The sequence below is a fragment of the Primulina tabacum genome, chromosome 1 (genome assembly GCF_025594145.1).
Source record: "Primulina tabacum isolate GXHZ01 chromosome 1, ASM2559414v2, whole genome shotgun sequence".
NCBI lineage: Eukaryota > Viridiplantae > Streptophyta > Magnoliopsida > Lamiales > Gesneriaceae > Primulina > Primulina tabacum.
The window spans coordinates 58,980,851-58,996,865 of NC_134550.1; the positions used below are offsets into that span (position 1 = coordinate 58,980,851).

At 33.2% G+C, this 16,015-nt stretch overlaps 1 protein-coding gene and 1 pseudogene across 2 annotated transcripts; both read left to right on the top strand.

Annotated features, from left to right (window-relative positions):
• The first annotated feature begins 55 nt into the window (after window positions 1-55).
• Window positions 56-3,044, top strand: LOC142515009 (uncharacterized; annotated as a pseudogene).
• Window positions 3,045-12,305: 9,261 nt separating this feature from the next.
• Window positions 12,306-15,751, top strand: LOC142555655 (putative serine/threonine-protein kinase PBL21). 2 transcript variants are annotated; one of them, XM_075666669.1, is made up of 7 exons: window positions 12,306-12,569; window positions 13,081-13,236; window positions 13,663-13,850; window positions 14,010-14,199; window positions 14,456-14,847; window positions 14,963-15,323; window positions 15,420-15,751. In XM_075666669.1, the coding sequence occupies exons 2-6, from the start codon at window positions 13,149-13,151 to the stop codon at window positions 15,218-15,220; spliced, it is 1,116 nt and encodes a 371-aa protein (XP_075522784.1). In that variant the 5' UTR covers window positions 12,306-12,569; window positions 13,081-13,148; the 3' UTR covers window positions 15,221-15,323; window positions 15,420-15,751. The 2 variants fall into 2 exon arrangements, with proteins under 2 accessions (XP_075522784.1, XP_075522775.1); XM_075666660.1 differs by lacking the exon at window positions 12,306-12,569 and adding an exon at window positions 12,576-12,788.
• The last annotated feature ends 264 nt before the right edge of the window (window positions 15,752-16,015 follow it).

A 16,015-nucleotide genomic window follows, 5' to 3' on the forward strand; every position in this document is an offset into this window, starting at 1 on the left:
GGGGGAAGGTGTTGAGATTTTCCACTGATGCCTGTGCACTTAGTTAACATCTCATATGTCTCCTTCTTTTCCTGTAAGGGTATTACTATGATGTTTATATATATCCCGGACTATTTTTACTCAAGACAGTAACCTCTTCCCTATATTGCTTGGTAACGGGTTGAAGAGATAGCCTAAGGCAGTATTTTGCATTGAGCTTTGGGCTTCTTTAGTCATTCTGTGGGTATTATGGTTTGAATCATCTGTTAAGACTTAAACAAAAAATCTGAAGGTGGTTCAGGTCTAAGTACTATTCTTAAGTTAGATGACATCTATTTTTCATGAAATATTTAGTCGAAGAAGCTGGAGTACTTATGTATTCTGCATTGGACTTGAACACAGAAAAAGCATGCCTGTTTGGCGACCATTAATTTTGTAAAATATATATTAAGTTCGTTTGCCACACAAGCTATAACAAAAAGAAAATTACTTGCAGTTCTTCGTGGATGATATCCTGAACTTACTTGTTTATAAAGTGTCACTCATCACTCAGAACTAAAAAAATGTTAACAAGACGAGCATTTTTTATGTCATATCTTTCCTGTGATCATTTGCTTCAGTTCTTCGCCGATAAACTTAAGGAATTGTTCAAAGATTTTTCCTCTTCATTAATGTCTTTTTTCCTTCAGGATTTTGCCCTAGTATGCTAATAGTGGTGTTTTTTTAAAAATAGAGCAAACACTGATATAAGCATGAATTTTTCTCACTTGTGATTCCAGGACAGATGTGCTTTTGATAAGTTCAAATGCCATGACATACAACCCTCCAGACAGCATCTATTATCGGCAGGTTTGTGAATCCTCACATACTTTGATTCTCTCTGTTCATGGCATGCAGCTCTTTATCTGAATAATTTGTCATGCTAGGCACGATCTATCCAAGATCTTGCTATGAGAGACTTTGAAAATCTCAGGCATGAGGGTGATGATGGTCGACCACAGCCCAAGGTTGTGCGAAGAGGGTAGACCCCCAGGAAAGAACCCGAAGAAAACTGTTGAAACATCTCCAATAGATCGTGTTGGTCCTGAGATTTCTTCAGGTGCAACTCTTGCTAGTGGAGAAGGTAAAGCAACTGGATCTAATTCATACAACCTAAGAAAAGCACCTCCATCATATATTTATCGTTCCATTGACCCTTTCATCTCGACCCTTCGGTTGAGAAATGGTGAAAACTGCTATGAATTGTCAACTGATTGGAATGGTGAATTTCCAGGTTGGTTTGTATAAATGGTATTGATTATCAAGGACCAACACATTTGGTGTATTTTGTTTTGACCTTGCCCTTCTCTTTTCCTATTCACAGCATCCATTTTAACGGCTGACATGAAGTATGGAAAGAAACATTTCATTGTGGATGAGAATAGGCGAGATACTTACGGGCAATTTCATCCCTTGTCTTATGGCAACGAACCACTTGTTTTGTCGTCTTCTATTGGAGATGTGAAGCGCTTGGTGCCGGTACGCATATGGACAAACTTGAAATTATCATGGCTGTAATTGGTTTTGTTTTTGGCAAAATGCAATAAATAAGGCGGTGGCCGACATTTGATTTATTTTTTGAATGAGACATTTTTAACTATACATACTGTATTATGTTGCATGATGTATTAAATTAGTGGTATCACATCGTTGATATTTAGTCTTTTTAAAGGGTGGAAGACTTTTAAATATTTAAATTGGCCCGGAGAGTTTTTTTTTGTTTTGTTTTGTTTCTCACGAGTGGGAAGGACACACTCTTGATTTTTGAAATTATTCTTTACCGAATTTAATGTCACGGAATTTGGGATGAGTTGGACTAAATAATTTTCTGAATTTCACTTATTAATTGTTGTTTTGGTAATTTTCTGACGAGCTTACTATCCCCACATTCTGGTTCAAAAATTCTGTAATTAAATATTTGGACAACTGCCGGGATGTTTTCCAGTAACATCTGTTTTGAACTTACAGGTCGGTCTTCATGACCCCCTTGCTTATGCAAGAAGTCTTGCTAGGTATTCTGCGAATCTTGGGCCTGTAGCCTGGAAAATTGCCTCTAAAAAAATCGAATCTGTGTTACCTGATGGGGTACAATATGGCCCTGGTTGGGTTGGTGAAGCACCTTCACACCCATCGCTTTTTTCATCTGAGAATTGGAGACCGTCGAATAATACTGATGGTGGCTCAAGAAAACCTGCAACACCCTCGACTTCCGACTTAAATTCTGCATTTGCCTCTAAAGGAATCGCAGAGGCTGTTCGGAAACTGAACAGCCGAAATGAACCATCTGTTCAGGGTGGTGATGCTTCTTCTCGGAGAGTGCAATTTCCGGCTCAACAGAAACCTGTTTATCATCCTCAAAGAAACGGCTTTTCTGGTATGCATGGATACCATTTATCTGCTGCAGGGGTCTCATTCCTTCCTCAAATGGTTGAAACCATTCCTGAAAATGTGGAGGCTAATTTACCAGAGAGTTGGGGTACTCTACCGACTGGATATCCCAAAGAACAAGGTAAAATCCCCGAATTACGTGCAGAAACTGAAACTTGGAATTCTGATAAACCATCTTGGCAGGAATTGCCAATGCAACAGTGGCGCAATCTTTCAGTTCCTCCGGACCTGAATTTAAGAGTTCCAGCTGTTTCTCCTAGTTCTAGTTTACAAATTGGTTCCCCAAAGCAGCAGCCAGACTTGGCATTACAGCTTTGAATGCTATTGATTTTTCATTTTTGAAGGAATCTTGACATTTGGAACTAGATTTAGATTTTCTATTTCGAGCTGCAGATTGATGTAGTTTAGGGGACAGATGTACAGATAATGTATAAAAAATTTTTTAGTTGAAACGAAAGAATATTTAGTGTATTAATCATGGGAAACTTTGATACCGAGACATCATCGTTTGATCCAACAAAATCAAGTGAAGATTCTGTTTTATCAGAGTTGATTTCCTTGTGTTTTGTGACCAAACTGTACCATGCTCTTTTGGTGATAGACAATTTGTTTCCTGTCAAAAATATTTTCTGTTGCTGGTACTGAATAGTCTTTCTATAATTTTCATTTTCTATATTGTTAGTTTTATTAATATTTTGTATGTTTTGTTTTCTAAATTGTTTATAATCATCAATGAAGAGTTCAATATGCACAGAGAAGACATTTTTCCATATGTATAGTTAGAGGAACTTGAAATGTTAAAACAGACCAGTGGTGAGTCAGGCTGGTTTGTCATTTTTGTGGGTTAATTTATCAATTCGACTATCTATTTCTTGGTGATACGGCGGGTTGACTCGATGGATCTAGTCAATTTTATGTGTAATGTGGTAAATTGAGGTGAGCTGACCTACAATACATGGTAGTACTATGTCCAATCATTTTAACAGGTTGAGAAATTGTCAATTCAACCCACATATTTTTAATACAAGGGTTAAATACATTGACCTTCCTTGAAGTTTATCACAATTACAACAAGCTCCAAATAAATATGAAGAGGACAAATATCCCTTTAACATTTTTATATATACAATCATATTACCCTCTCTATTAAAAAAAGAAATAAGTTTTTTTATAATTCAAAATTCTCTATATATTCCAAATTTACCGTTTTATTATTAATATTTATACAAATTTAAATTTCTAATGTTTTCATAATTTTTTTCTTGAGAAGTTTTCGCATTTTTATTATTTGATAAATTTGATTTACATAAAAAATATATGTAATCCAAAAACTTTAAAACATTCAAAATATACTCTTTTATTAATATTACTTATATAAACAGTAAATTTTAATACTTTCAAAATTATTCTTTAGATGTTTCACTTTAATTGTTTTTATTCATACAATATTTTATTTTAATTTAAAATACAAAAATCTAATGGTTTTTTCTATCATTTTAATTTGATTACATATATAATTTGATCATAATTATTTAGATAAAATATAAATTTTTAATATTTGAAAATTTTGATTTATAATTACTATCAAATTTAATATGCAACTTAATTAATTTTATTTTAGTAAATTTTAATTTTAAAATATGAAATGGTTATATATATAATTTTAATTGAGAATATTATCACATGAATAAAAATAGCTAAGGTGTAATCAAATTTATCGAATACTAAAAATTTCTATTTAATATAAAAATTATGAAAAATTCTCAAAAAAATAATTATAAAAAATTTTAAAAATATAATTTGTATAAATAATATTAATAATGCTAGATTTGGAATGTTATAGAGGTTTTTTGAATTGTAACATTTTTTATTAATTTTTTAAATGGAGGGATTAATATGTTAATATGTAAAAAAGTAAAATGAGTAGTTAATTTTTACATTTATTTGGGGTGGTTCATAATTGTGATAAATTTCAAAAAAATTAAAAGGATATACATTAATGTCTAGTTGACAAACGTTGCTGAAAAATCTTGTTAAGTTGTCGATATCTTTTGAAAAAAAAAACATAAAGTGTTGTGATAAAGTAAAAATTTATGGTAAAAAGTAAAAATCTCAAACTCTCAAAATTATCAAACTACACACTTTATAATATTTTTCTCTCAACTCAATTGTGATTTTCTTCACAAATGAGAGATCTATTTATAGAAAATCTTTACAAATAATCCAAAAATAAATTCATCATTACATACATCATCACACACTAATTTTCAATATTTACAACTCTTATTTTCAACATTCAAATATTTAACATTCAAATATTCAACATTCAAATATTCAATACACACATTTTAAATATTATTTTTCAACACTCCCCCTTGTGATGATGATCATAATGATTGTCTTCATTACGTGTTTTTATACTGCCTCGTTAAAAACCTTACTAGGAAAAACCCATTGGGATAAAAATCATAGTAAGGGAAAAAGAGTGCAGTCACGTAAACTCTCCCCTCATGTTGACACGAATAATTATTCACAAATTTCGTAGATTGCGCATCTCAATATTATATATGTGCTTTCTGAATATTGTCGTAGGAAGTGCCTTTGTGAAGAAATCTGATGAGTTTTCACTTGATTGAATGTGACGAACATCAATATATTTATTCTTATCAAGCTCCTTGGTGAATGCGAAGAACTTAGGAGGAATATGTTTAGTTATGTCGCTTTTTATGTATCCTTCTTTCATTTGACCAACACATGCAACATTATCTTCATATAGTATCACAGGCTTCTCGTCAAATGATAATCCGCATGAGATTTGGATATGTTGAGTCATTGATTTTAACCACACATATTCACGACTTGCTTTATGTAGTGCAATAATCTCGGCATGATTTGATGAAGTTATTACGAGCGTTTGTTTCTGTGAACGCCAAGAAATTGCAGTGCTTCCACGAGTAAATACATATCCAGTTTGGGAACGTGCCTTGTGTGGATCAGATAAGTATCCAGCATGGGCATAACCAATTATACTTGGATTAGCATCTTTTGAATACAAAAGTCCCAAGTCTGTCGTTCCTCGTAGATAACAGAATATATGTTTAATTCCGTTCCAGTGTCTCTTTGTTGGATATGTGCTAAATCTTGCCAATAAATTTACTGCAAAAGATATATCGGGACCTTGTACAATTTGTAAGATACATAAGGGCACCGATAGCACTTAGATATGGTACTTCTGGACCAAGAATATCTTCATCATCTTCACATGGACAGAATGAATCTTTTTCTATATTTAATGATCTAACAACCATTGGAGTATTTAAAGGATTTGATTTATCCATATTAAAACGTTTAAGTATCTTTTCTGTATAATTTGTCTCGTGAACAAATATTTCACATTCTTTTTGTTCAATTTGTAAGCCCAAACAATACTTGGTTTTTCCAAGATCCTTCATTTCAAATTCTTCCTTCAAGTATGACACAACTTCTTGAATTTCCTTATTCGTTCCAATGATGTTTAAATCATCAACATATACAGCAATAATTACGCATCTAGACGTTGTTTTCTTAATGAAAACACAAGGGCATATTGAATTATTTACATATCCATTTTTCATCAAGTGATCACTTAGCCGATTATACCACATTCGGCCGGATTGCTTTAACCCATAGAATGATCTTTGTAATTTCACAGAATAACATTCTCTGGGTTTTGAATTTTGTGCTTCGGGCATCTTAAATCCTCCAGGAATTTTCATATATATATTACTATCAAGTTATCCATATAAGTAAGCTGTAACAACATCCATAAGACGCATTTCTAAATTTTCAAATATCCGCCAAGCTAATCAAATATCGAAACGTAATTGCATCCATCACGGGAGAATACGTTTCTTCATAATCAATTCCAGGCCTTTGAGAAAAACCTTGTGCAACAAGTCGAGCTTTATATCTTACAATTTCATTTTTCTCATTTCGCTTTCGAATAAAAACCCATTTGTATCCAACAGGTTTTACATCTTCAGGTGTAAGGACTATAGGTCCAAAAACATTACGTTTATTTAGTGAATCCAATTCAACCTGGATGACATCTTTCCATTTTATCCAATTCTGCCGATTTTTACATTCACCAAAAGATTTTGGTTCATGATCTTCATTATCATTTATGATGTCGATTGCCACATTATAAGAAAATATATCATCAATTTCTTCTATATCTTTTCGGTTCCATATTTTTCCAGTATTAATGTAATTGATAGATATTTCATGATTCTCGTCAGTTTGTGTTTCTGACAGAACATTTTCATAATCATGTGTTTCTTCAGGAATATCATTCTCTATTTTGTGATTATCATGTGTTTCTTCAGGAACATCATTCTCTATTTTGTGATTATTATGTGTTTTTTCAGGAACATCATTTTCTCTTTTGTGATCATCGTGTTTCTCTATGAATTTTTTTTTCGAGGATTTTTATCCTTGGAATCGACTTGGCTTCCACGCTTCAGGCGTTTAATGACATCATGAGTATCTTCAATTTGTTTATTCGGAATTTCAATTCGAGCAGGGGCATTTGCAGCATGTATATATGATTTAGTTACCATTTTTGTGTCTGTAAATGTATTTGGTATTTGATTTGATATTCTTTGCAAGTGCACAATTTGATGTACATCTTTTTTCACATTTTTTTGTTCTTGGATCCAGATGTAACAATGATGATACATACCATGTAATTTTCTTTTCGGTATGTTTCTGTTCTCCCCCTAACATTGGGAAGATTTTCCTCATTAAAATGACAATCAGCAAAACGTGATGTGAACACGTCGCCTGTCTGAGGTTCAAGATATCGAATGATTGATGGACTATCATAACCGATATAAATTTCAATCTTTCTTTGAGGTCCCATTTTCTTTCGTTTCGGTGGTGCAATAGGCACATACACCATACATTCAAAAATTCTCAGATGAGAAATATCTGGTTCTTTACCAAATGCAAGCTGCAATGGGGAGTATTTATGATATGCACTTGGTCTGATGCAAATTAATGAAGCAGCATGTAAAATTGCATTGTCCCCATATAGAAATAGGGAGCTTTGTTTTCATAATCATTGGTCTAGCAATCATTTGCAGACGTTTAATCAATGATTCAGCCAATCCATTCTGTGTATGTACATGAGCAACATGATGCTCAACAATGATTCTCATAGACATACAATAATCATTGAAAGTCTGGGAAGTAAATTCACCAGCATTATCAAGTCTAATTTTCTTGATTGTATAATCGAGAAATTGATTCCTCAATTTTATTATTTGAGCAAGTAATCTTGCAAATGCAATATTTCGAGTTGACAATAAAGATACATGTGACCATCTGCTGGAGGCATCAATCAATACCATAAAGTGTCTGAATGATCCACATGGTGGATGAATTGGTCCACAAATATCACCCTAAATACGTTCAAGAATATTGGCGATTCAGTTTGGATTTTGACTGGTGATGGTCTTATAATAAGTTTTCCAAGAGAACATGTTTTACATTGAAACTTATTATTCTGAAAGATCTTTTGGTCTTTCAGTGGATGACCATGTGTATTTTCTATAATTCTTCGCATCATTGTTAAACCAGGATGTCCTAATCGATCATGACAATTGATCAGTATTGAAGAATTATCAACTACCATGTTTGATTCAATTGGACTTATATATGTATAATGCAATCCAGTAAGTAGCATTGGTAGTTTTTCAACTACATATTTCTTTCCTGATTTGTATGTGGTAAGACACATATATTTCTCACTCCCTTAATTCATTGTTTGAGTATCATATCCATGGGAATATATATCATTAAAACTCAACAAATTTCTTTTTGATTGTGGTGAATACAAAGCATCATTGATAAAAAAATTTGTACCATTAGGATAACAAAATTGTGCTTTACCACATCCTTTAATCAAGTCTACAGGACCTGATATTGTATTCACCATTGTTTTTGTTGGTTTTAGTTCCAAGAAATATCTTTTATCTCGGAGGATAGTGTGCGTTGTATCACTATCGGGTATGCAAACTTCAGCTTTGTTCATAGCATTTTCCATGTTTGAACTTCAAAAAAAATATGCAATGAAATAAAATTACTGATAATATATTTATAAAATTAAAATACAATACAATACATATGTAAAAAATATAGCACGCGATAAACATTATCAGACGGATACATAAAATATTTTACATATTTATTCCACCAGCAAATTGATCATTGTCTGAGAAATCAATCAAAAAATCTCCCGCATCAAAATGAGTTGAATCACTCAAAGGCTCACTCTGTTCAGTGAAGTTAGTCTCCTTTTCTTTCCCCTTTATTGATTCTTTATAAAGTTTACAAATGTGCTCAGGGGCTCGACAAATACGAGACCAATGTCCTGGAGTACCACATCTAAAACAAGAACTTTCAAATCTTTTTAAGTGATTCTCATTAACACTCATATTTTCATGATGCCTTTTCTGTGGATGGTTTGGAACACACTTTTGATATGAGTTATGAAAGTAACTATCTCGATTATTTTCAAAACCACGGCCGCGTCCACGACCACTTCCACGTCCACGTCCACGACCACAACCTCGATTTCGTCCTCGACCAAAATCTTGTCTATAACTTTGATTTTGGTTTCCAAATTTAAATTCATTTTTGCTTACGACATTTACTTCAGGAAATGTCGTTGAACCAGTGGGTCGTGCCTGATGATTTCTCATTAACAGCTCATTATTCTTTTCCGCCACCAGGAGACAGGCGATAAGTTCAGAAAATCTTGAAAATCCACGCACTCTATATTGTTGTTGTAGAGTTATATTCGATGTGTGAAAAGTGGAAAATGTTTTTTCAAGCATTTCCATTTCAGTAATCTAATGCCCACAAAATGTCAATTGCGAGATTATTCTATACATCGCTGAGTTGTAATCACTGACTCTTTTAAAATCTTGGAATCTCAACGTATTCCATTCATCCCTGGCGGTCGGAAGTATAACTTCTCTTATATGTTCGAATCTTTCTTTTAATCACTTCCACAGAGCAATGAGATCTTTTTCAATTAGATATTCACATTTCAATCCATCGTCGAGATGTCGACGCAAAAATATCATGGCTTTTGTCTTTTCTTGTGATGTCGATATGCCATTTTCTTTTATGGTCTCACTTAGACCCAATGACTCGAGATGCATTTCTACATCGAGAGTCCATGACATATAATTTTTCCATGTAATATCAAGAGCAATGAATTCGAGCTTTGTCAAGTTTGACATGGTGGTACTAAAAAAAATTACGATGCATTTTATTAGTTAATGAATATTGCAATATAAAATAATGGATAAACAACAAGTACAAGCATTTGTAAAAATAAAAAAAACACACGAGGAGGATATTCTCCAATAAATACAAGACTCGTGAGTATGATAACCAAAATAATTAAAAATATCCTTGAGAAAGCCATCTTCTTTTTCTTCGAAAATTTGATGAAGAATAATTTTTAGAGAAGAAGTGAAAGTTGGAGTGATTGAATGTGTTTGTGATATCATATTTATAGGGCAAAAACTAGCCGTTTTGTTACTGTTTATGACCGTTGGTGTACAAAAAATAAATGTATGCATTTGTATAATTTTATGGTAATAATATGATGTATACAATATTAGTCATGTTTAAATAATTATGTATATCATATCACATTATTATAATGCGGTGTCACGAGTTATTTTGTTTAAAAACCTTATAGGCTTTTATACTTGTCGTATCCCTTACCGGGAGTGTGGGATGTCGTCTTAACATCCTCCCAGGATTTATAACAAGTTTTTGAAAAATTTATTTTTATTATTTCTGAATAAAATTATATTATATATTAAATATATACACAATAAATAAATAACATTAAAATAAATATTATTACTTTTGTTATCTTTTTCTTCTGTTTGGAGCTTGGAAAAGTATGGATGACTTTTAGAGCTTCGTGCTGATAACGTGTTGTGAAAAAGTAAAAATTTATGGTAAAAATTAAAAATCTCAAACTATCAAAATTATCAAACTACACACTTTATAATATTTTTCTCTCAACTCAATTGTGATTTTCTTTACAAATGAGATATCTATTTATAGAAAATCTTTACAAATAATCCAAAAATAAATTCATCATTACCTACATCATCACACACTAATTTTCAATATTTACAACTCTTATTTTCAACATTCAAATATTCAACATTCAAATATTCAACACACACATTTTAAATATTATTTTTCAACCTAAAGAATATTTTATATTAAGAAGCCACGACAAATAATCTTTTAATTAATTAAAAATATATATATTTAATTAACGCATGTATTAATTCCAAAATCCTATCATTTCCATTACTCCATACACTTTCTTAAATTATATTATATAATTTTGCTCCTTCAATTATACCCTCATATTATTAATTAATTCGAAAAACTGTTCCATTTTCATTCGATATTTTTACTAATATGTCATACACAATCAACTAAATTTAATTCTCTCATTATTGCGCCAGAATATTTGTAGTTCAACCAAAAATTATAATTTTGTGGTATCAGTGCAACTCAAATCTTATAAATTTTATAACAATTCAAGCTTTACGTTTCGATTGCTTGCAGTCAACAATTTCTTTATCAATAATTGTACTCCTTGCAATAAATGAAAATCGAATTCGTGACCTCAAGTCTGATATAATTTACAGGGTCGAGAGTTTGCCGTTTTACCAAATACTATAGCTAATAGTTATGATACAATTTAAATCTTTTAAATCGTTCAATAACTCAACGCCACATTTCGATTTTTCTATCAGATTTGAGAAATTATTGCACCCATTCACACATTTAACTCAATTTAATAAAATTTAATATTTTAAAATATAAAACTCGAAATATTTAGAATGTGATTGATTTGAATATTAGCTACTGCCTTACATGAGTTCTCACAATAATTATCTTAATCTTAATCAACATTTTTAGTCACACAAATAAAATATAGCAAAAACTTATGTGAGACGGTCTCACGGGTCGTATTTTGTGAGACAAATATCTTATTTGGATCATCCATGAAAAGTACTACTTTTTATGCTAAAAATATTACTTTTTATTGTGAATATCTGTAGGGTTGACCCGTCTCACAGATAAAGATTCGTGAGACCGTCTCACAAAAGACCTATTCATAAAATATAAGCTTATTAATACAGCCATGATCATGTGAATTTTTTTTCCAATAAAAATCTTAAATTACGTGAATTATATTTTAAGACATTGCTCAAACGACACTCAAACACTCATTCAACAAACACCATATAATTAATCACATTTCATACCTAATATTTTTTTTTATCATTCATATTACACGTCAATATCGTTCTCATATCACATCCCAAATGTGTGACAATTAGTTAAAAGAAACTCTTGTTACATTGCATGATGCGTGCTATTGATTCCGCTCCGATTTGGTATTTCATATTATTATTTGACATTGATAGCCAAGAGTTGCATTTTAAAAATTATATACATACATGATAGTACCTTAAAGTTCTTAATCTTTTTCTTAACACGAAACTTCATGTTAATTTTGCGGGATATAATTTATATATATATATATATATCATCTACTCTCTTCTGTCCACTTTTTTTAGGAAAATCAAATTTCATTGAATTTATATTAAATTACTGTCATCGTAAAATGGCCTCCACACCATTAAATCCTCACGGATTGTCACATCAATGGCACATGTCATTGATTAGTCTGAAGCCAACTAACTTGAGGATAAATCCATTCTCAGTCCTCGCCAAAGCGTTTAAATGCTAGCTGTGGAAGAGAGCGACCCGCAACAATCACTTTGAATTTTTCAAAATGGCCCACAAAATGCTCCAAATAACTGGTGAATCAAAATATTTTACTTGCGTTTTGATAGGAAATAATGTCTGCCAATCAGTAGGATCCAAGTGTCGCCTCAGTAACAGAGGATCTGCCGCGCTGGAAGCTCGGTAAGAAAGGCCACCTGTAGATGCTGATGCTGATGCTGATGCTGATGTGTACGACCTGCCGACTGTTCCCTCTGAACCGTCTCTCATTTCTTGACTCGGAGAAAATAAAGACAAGGGATGGCATTATTACCGTTAAGGTGAGCTCTAAAAGAGGGGGTGGGATGGGTGGATGTAATGAAATATTGAGCTAAATATAGGGGAAAAAAGGAAAAAGTCTTGTTTTCGGTTTTCTTAGAAGACCCATGAACTGAAAAATCATGGGTTTTTCATAATATTTTGTTGATGTCGCAGTTTGGAGTATTTTTACCTCAAAAGTTGCGATCTTTTGTGGTAGCGTATTATCGTATTTTCTTGGGGTAAGGTGGGTTTTGTGTTGGAATGTTAACCGTCGTTTGTTTTGAAATTTGAGGGGTGGAATCTATGTTAAAGTAATCGTTCATCTGGATTTGCGTTTCTTGAATTCTGTGAAAGGGGTGGGAGCATTTAATAATTCTCTCTCTTGAATAATATTGTATATTTTTTCCCTGTTTTTTCTTAATTTTTTCTTTGTGTTGATGGCTTCTTAATTTGGTCGATCAATATGGACTGTGGAGTTTGATTTGGGATAATTGAGGTGAAACTGTCTGTATGCTGATATTCTTTATTTAGTTTGAAAGACTCAAACTTTGTGAGAGTAGAGAATTTATAAGGAGGAGGAGAGATTGGTGGGGAAAGAGATGAGTTGCTTTTCTTGCATGAGCCTTCGAACAAAGGATGTGAGGGATTATGATGCAGATATGGCTCCAAGATCCAATGATGCTTCTGGTATTTTTTTTGTTTATTTGTTTTCTCAATCTTTTTTCGTTCTGAATTTCTATGCCTCTATTGCTTTCATGCAATGAGTTCGTTTTTTACATGTACATTTATGTTTGTTTCATCTCTAGTGAATGCTTTGGAAAAACATTTCATGGGAAAGGAAAGACAAATGTTTATTATGATACGTATATGATGATAGTTACAACATTTAAAATTTGAATTTGGCATCTCGATACTCATCAAATGGAAAGAAATACGATTTGCGTAATTTTTTGAAAATACAAGTTTCGTCCCACAAATTCATTGAATTAATCCGGGGACCCCCTTCTCTGCCCTCTTCAAACAAAATTTCGATTTGCCTTTGGTGACACTGTCGTTTATAATGATCTTCTTTGAGTCTTTTTTCTTCCGTTATGGTTCTGGCGACTTCTTCAGAGAAAGGGAAGAAGGGAAACTCTAGGATGACGCCTAAAGGCAAGGAGAGCAATGAGCCAACAGGCAGTGTGGCGAGAAGCTTCGCCTTTAAGGAACTTGCCGCGGCCACTCAAAATTTCAGGGAAGCGAACTTGATTGGTGAAGGTGGTTTTGGAAGCGTATATAAAGGCCGCCTAGAATCTAGCATGGCAAGCTCTCCTTTTCTTCTGATTCTGAATTTGTATAGTATATAATGAATGATAAATCAATTCTTGGAAGTTGTTGAGAGAAATTTTCTCTTTACATTGCGGCACTGTCGATTATACTGCAAACTGTGCTCATTATTTTTTTTTTGGAATTATGGTCAGATTGTTGCAGTGAAGCAACTTAACCTCGATGGCCTTCAAGGGAATCAAGAATTCATTGTGGAGGTTCTTATGTTAAGCTTGCTGCACCATTCAAACCTCGTGAATTTGATTGGGTATTGTGCTGATGGCGATCAGAGGCTCCTGGTTTATGAATACATGCCAATGGGTAGCCTGGAAAATCATCTATTTGGTAATCTATGATATATTTTTCATTTAAATTTCCTCCAGAGTCATTTAAGTTGTGGTTCGCTGGTTTTTGGGAAGTTAAACATGTTTTATATCTATGGAGACAAATGAATATCGAAGTTATAGCTTGGTTATGAATGTGCGGTGTCATCAAATCAGTTTGAAGTTAATTAAAATGGCTTTAGACCATTTCTCAGGGATGCCGTGTCTTGCTTAGCCATAGGTATGTTACTAATGTATATGTTCCATTTTGGTATCAGATCTAGAGCCCGGTCAAGAGCCTCTGAGTTGGAGCAAACGTCTGAGGATTGCTGTTGGTGCAGCTCATGGCCTTGAATATCTTCACTGCAAAGCAAATCCCCCCGTAATCTACCGTGACCTTAAATCTTCGAACATACTTTTGGACAACGACTTCAATGTGAAACTGTCTGATTTTGGACTTGCGAAACTTGGACCTGTTGGTGACAACACTCATGTTTCAACTCGAGTAATGGGAACCTATGGATATTGTGCCCCCGAGTACGCCATGAGTGGCAAACTGACTCTAAAATCTGATATCTACAGCTTCGGTGTTGTTCTATTGGAGCTCATCACTGGACGCAAGGCTATTGACTGCACCAGGAAGCCAGGAGAGCAAAATCTGGTGGTGTGGGTGAGTTTGCATTCACTGTCTATAATATAATGGGCACAAAAATTCTGCCTATTCTGGCATAATTCTATCTCAATTCTTGTGGACATAACACCGCTTACTCGTGTTATATTTACAGTCACGACAATATCTGAAGGATCGGAGGAAGTTCGTCGAGATGGTGGACCCTCTACTCGAAGGACGATTCTCGGTCCGGAGCCTGCACCATGCCGTTGCAATTACTTCAATGTGCCTCCAGGAACAAGCAAGTTTCCGCCCCCTTATCGGCGACATTGTCATGGCACTCGAGTACTTAGCTTCCCATGCAGGAAGATTTCACAATCGGACATCATCATCCCCATCTCAGCTGGATGTTAATCCTGATTCGAGAAGATAAAATCGCAAAACTGTGTCCTCATTTGGAACAGAACCACATGCAACTGAATTTGGGACCCTTCATGGAGATGATCTTTTATCCTTCCATAGATAGAAAGCATGAGGTATAATCTGTTATCTTCCTGATGAACGAAGGCTATAGAATGAAGGAGTTGTGTGAATCAATCTGATAACATATTTGAACTTGTTTCCAAATGCAGATATGGAGGGAATTATATAAACGGAGTTGCTGCTTGTCTTCTTCAGTTCTTGATTCTCTTTTTATTAAATTTTTTTCCTTTCCAAATGCTTCTTCGGGTATATAAGCTTGTGATTTTGTTGAATCTCTTCATGTTCTTGGTGGAATTTGTCTTCTAGGTTCAGAAGAATTTGTTTGAGCTGTCACTCGATCATATTCGTTGGTTACTTCGGCTGTTTGGTTTTGTTTGGTTTTGTATTCGTAGGTGTGGTATCTCATTTCGATTATTTCATGCTATTACAAGGATATTCAATGATTCAAAATTTGTAAAATAATTATGGATCATTAGAGGTACTACTGTAATATCTCATTACCCCGACCTTGACAGAAATGATGGGGAGATTAACTTGGAAGATTTTTTGGATGAAATATAAATTTTATATTATAAGATCTACATGATAATATTAAGATAATGGATATATTTATTTTAGACATGTTTTTTTATGTATACGAAAAATTTTACCATAGCAACATGAACATCAAAACAAGTCACAGTTTAAGAAAGTTAGATAGTTAATTTTTTTTGAATAAATAAAATGATAAAAACAAACTTTTCTC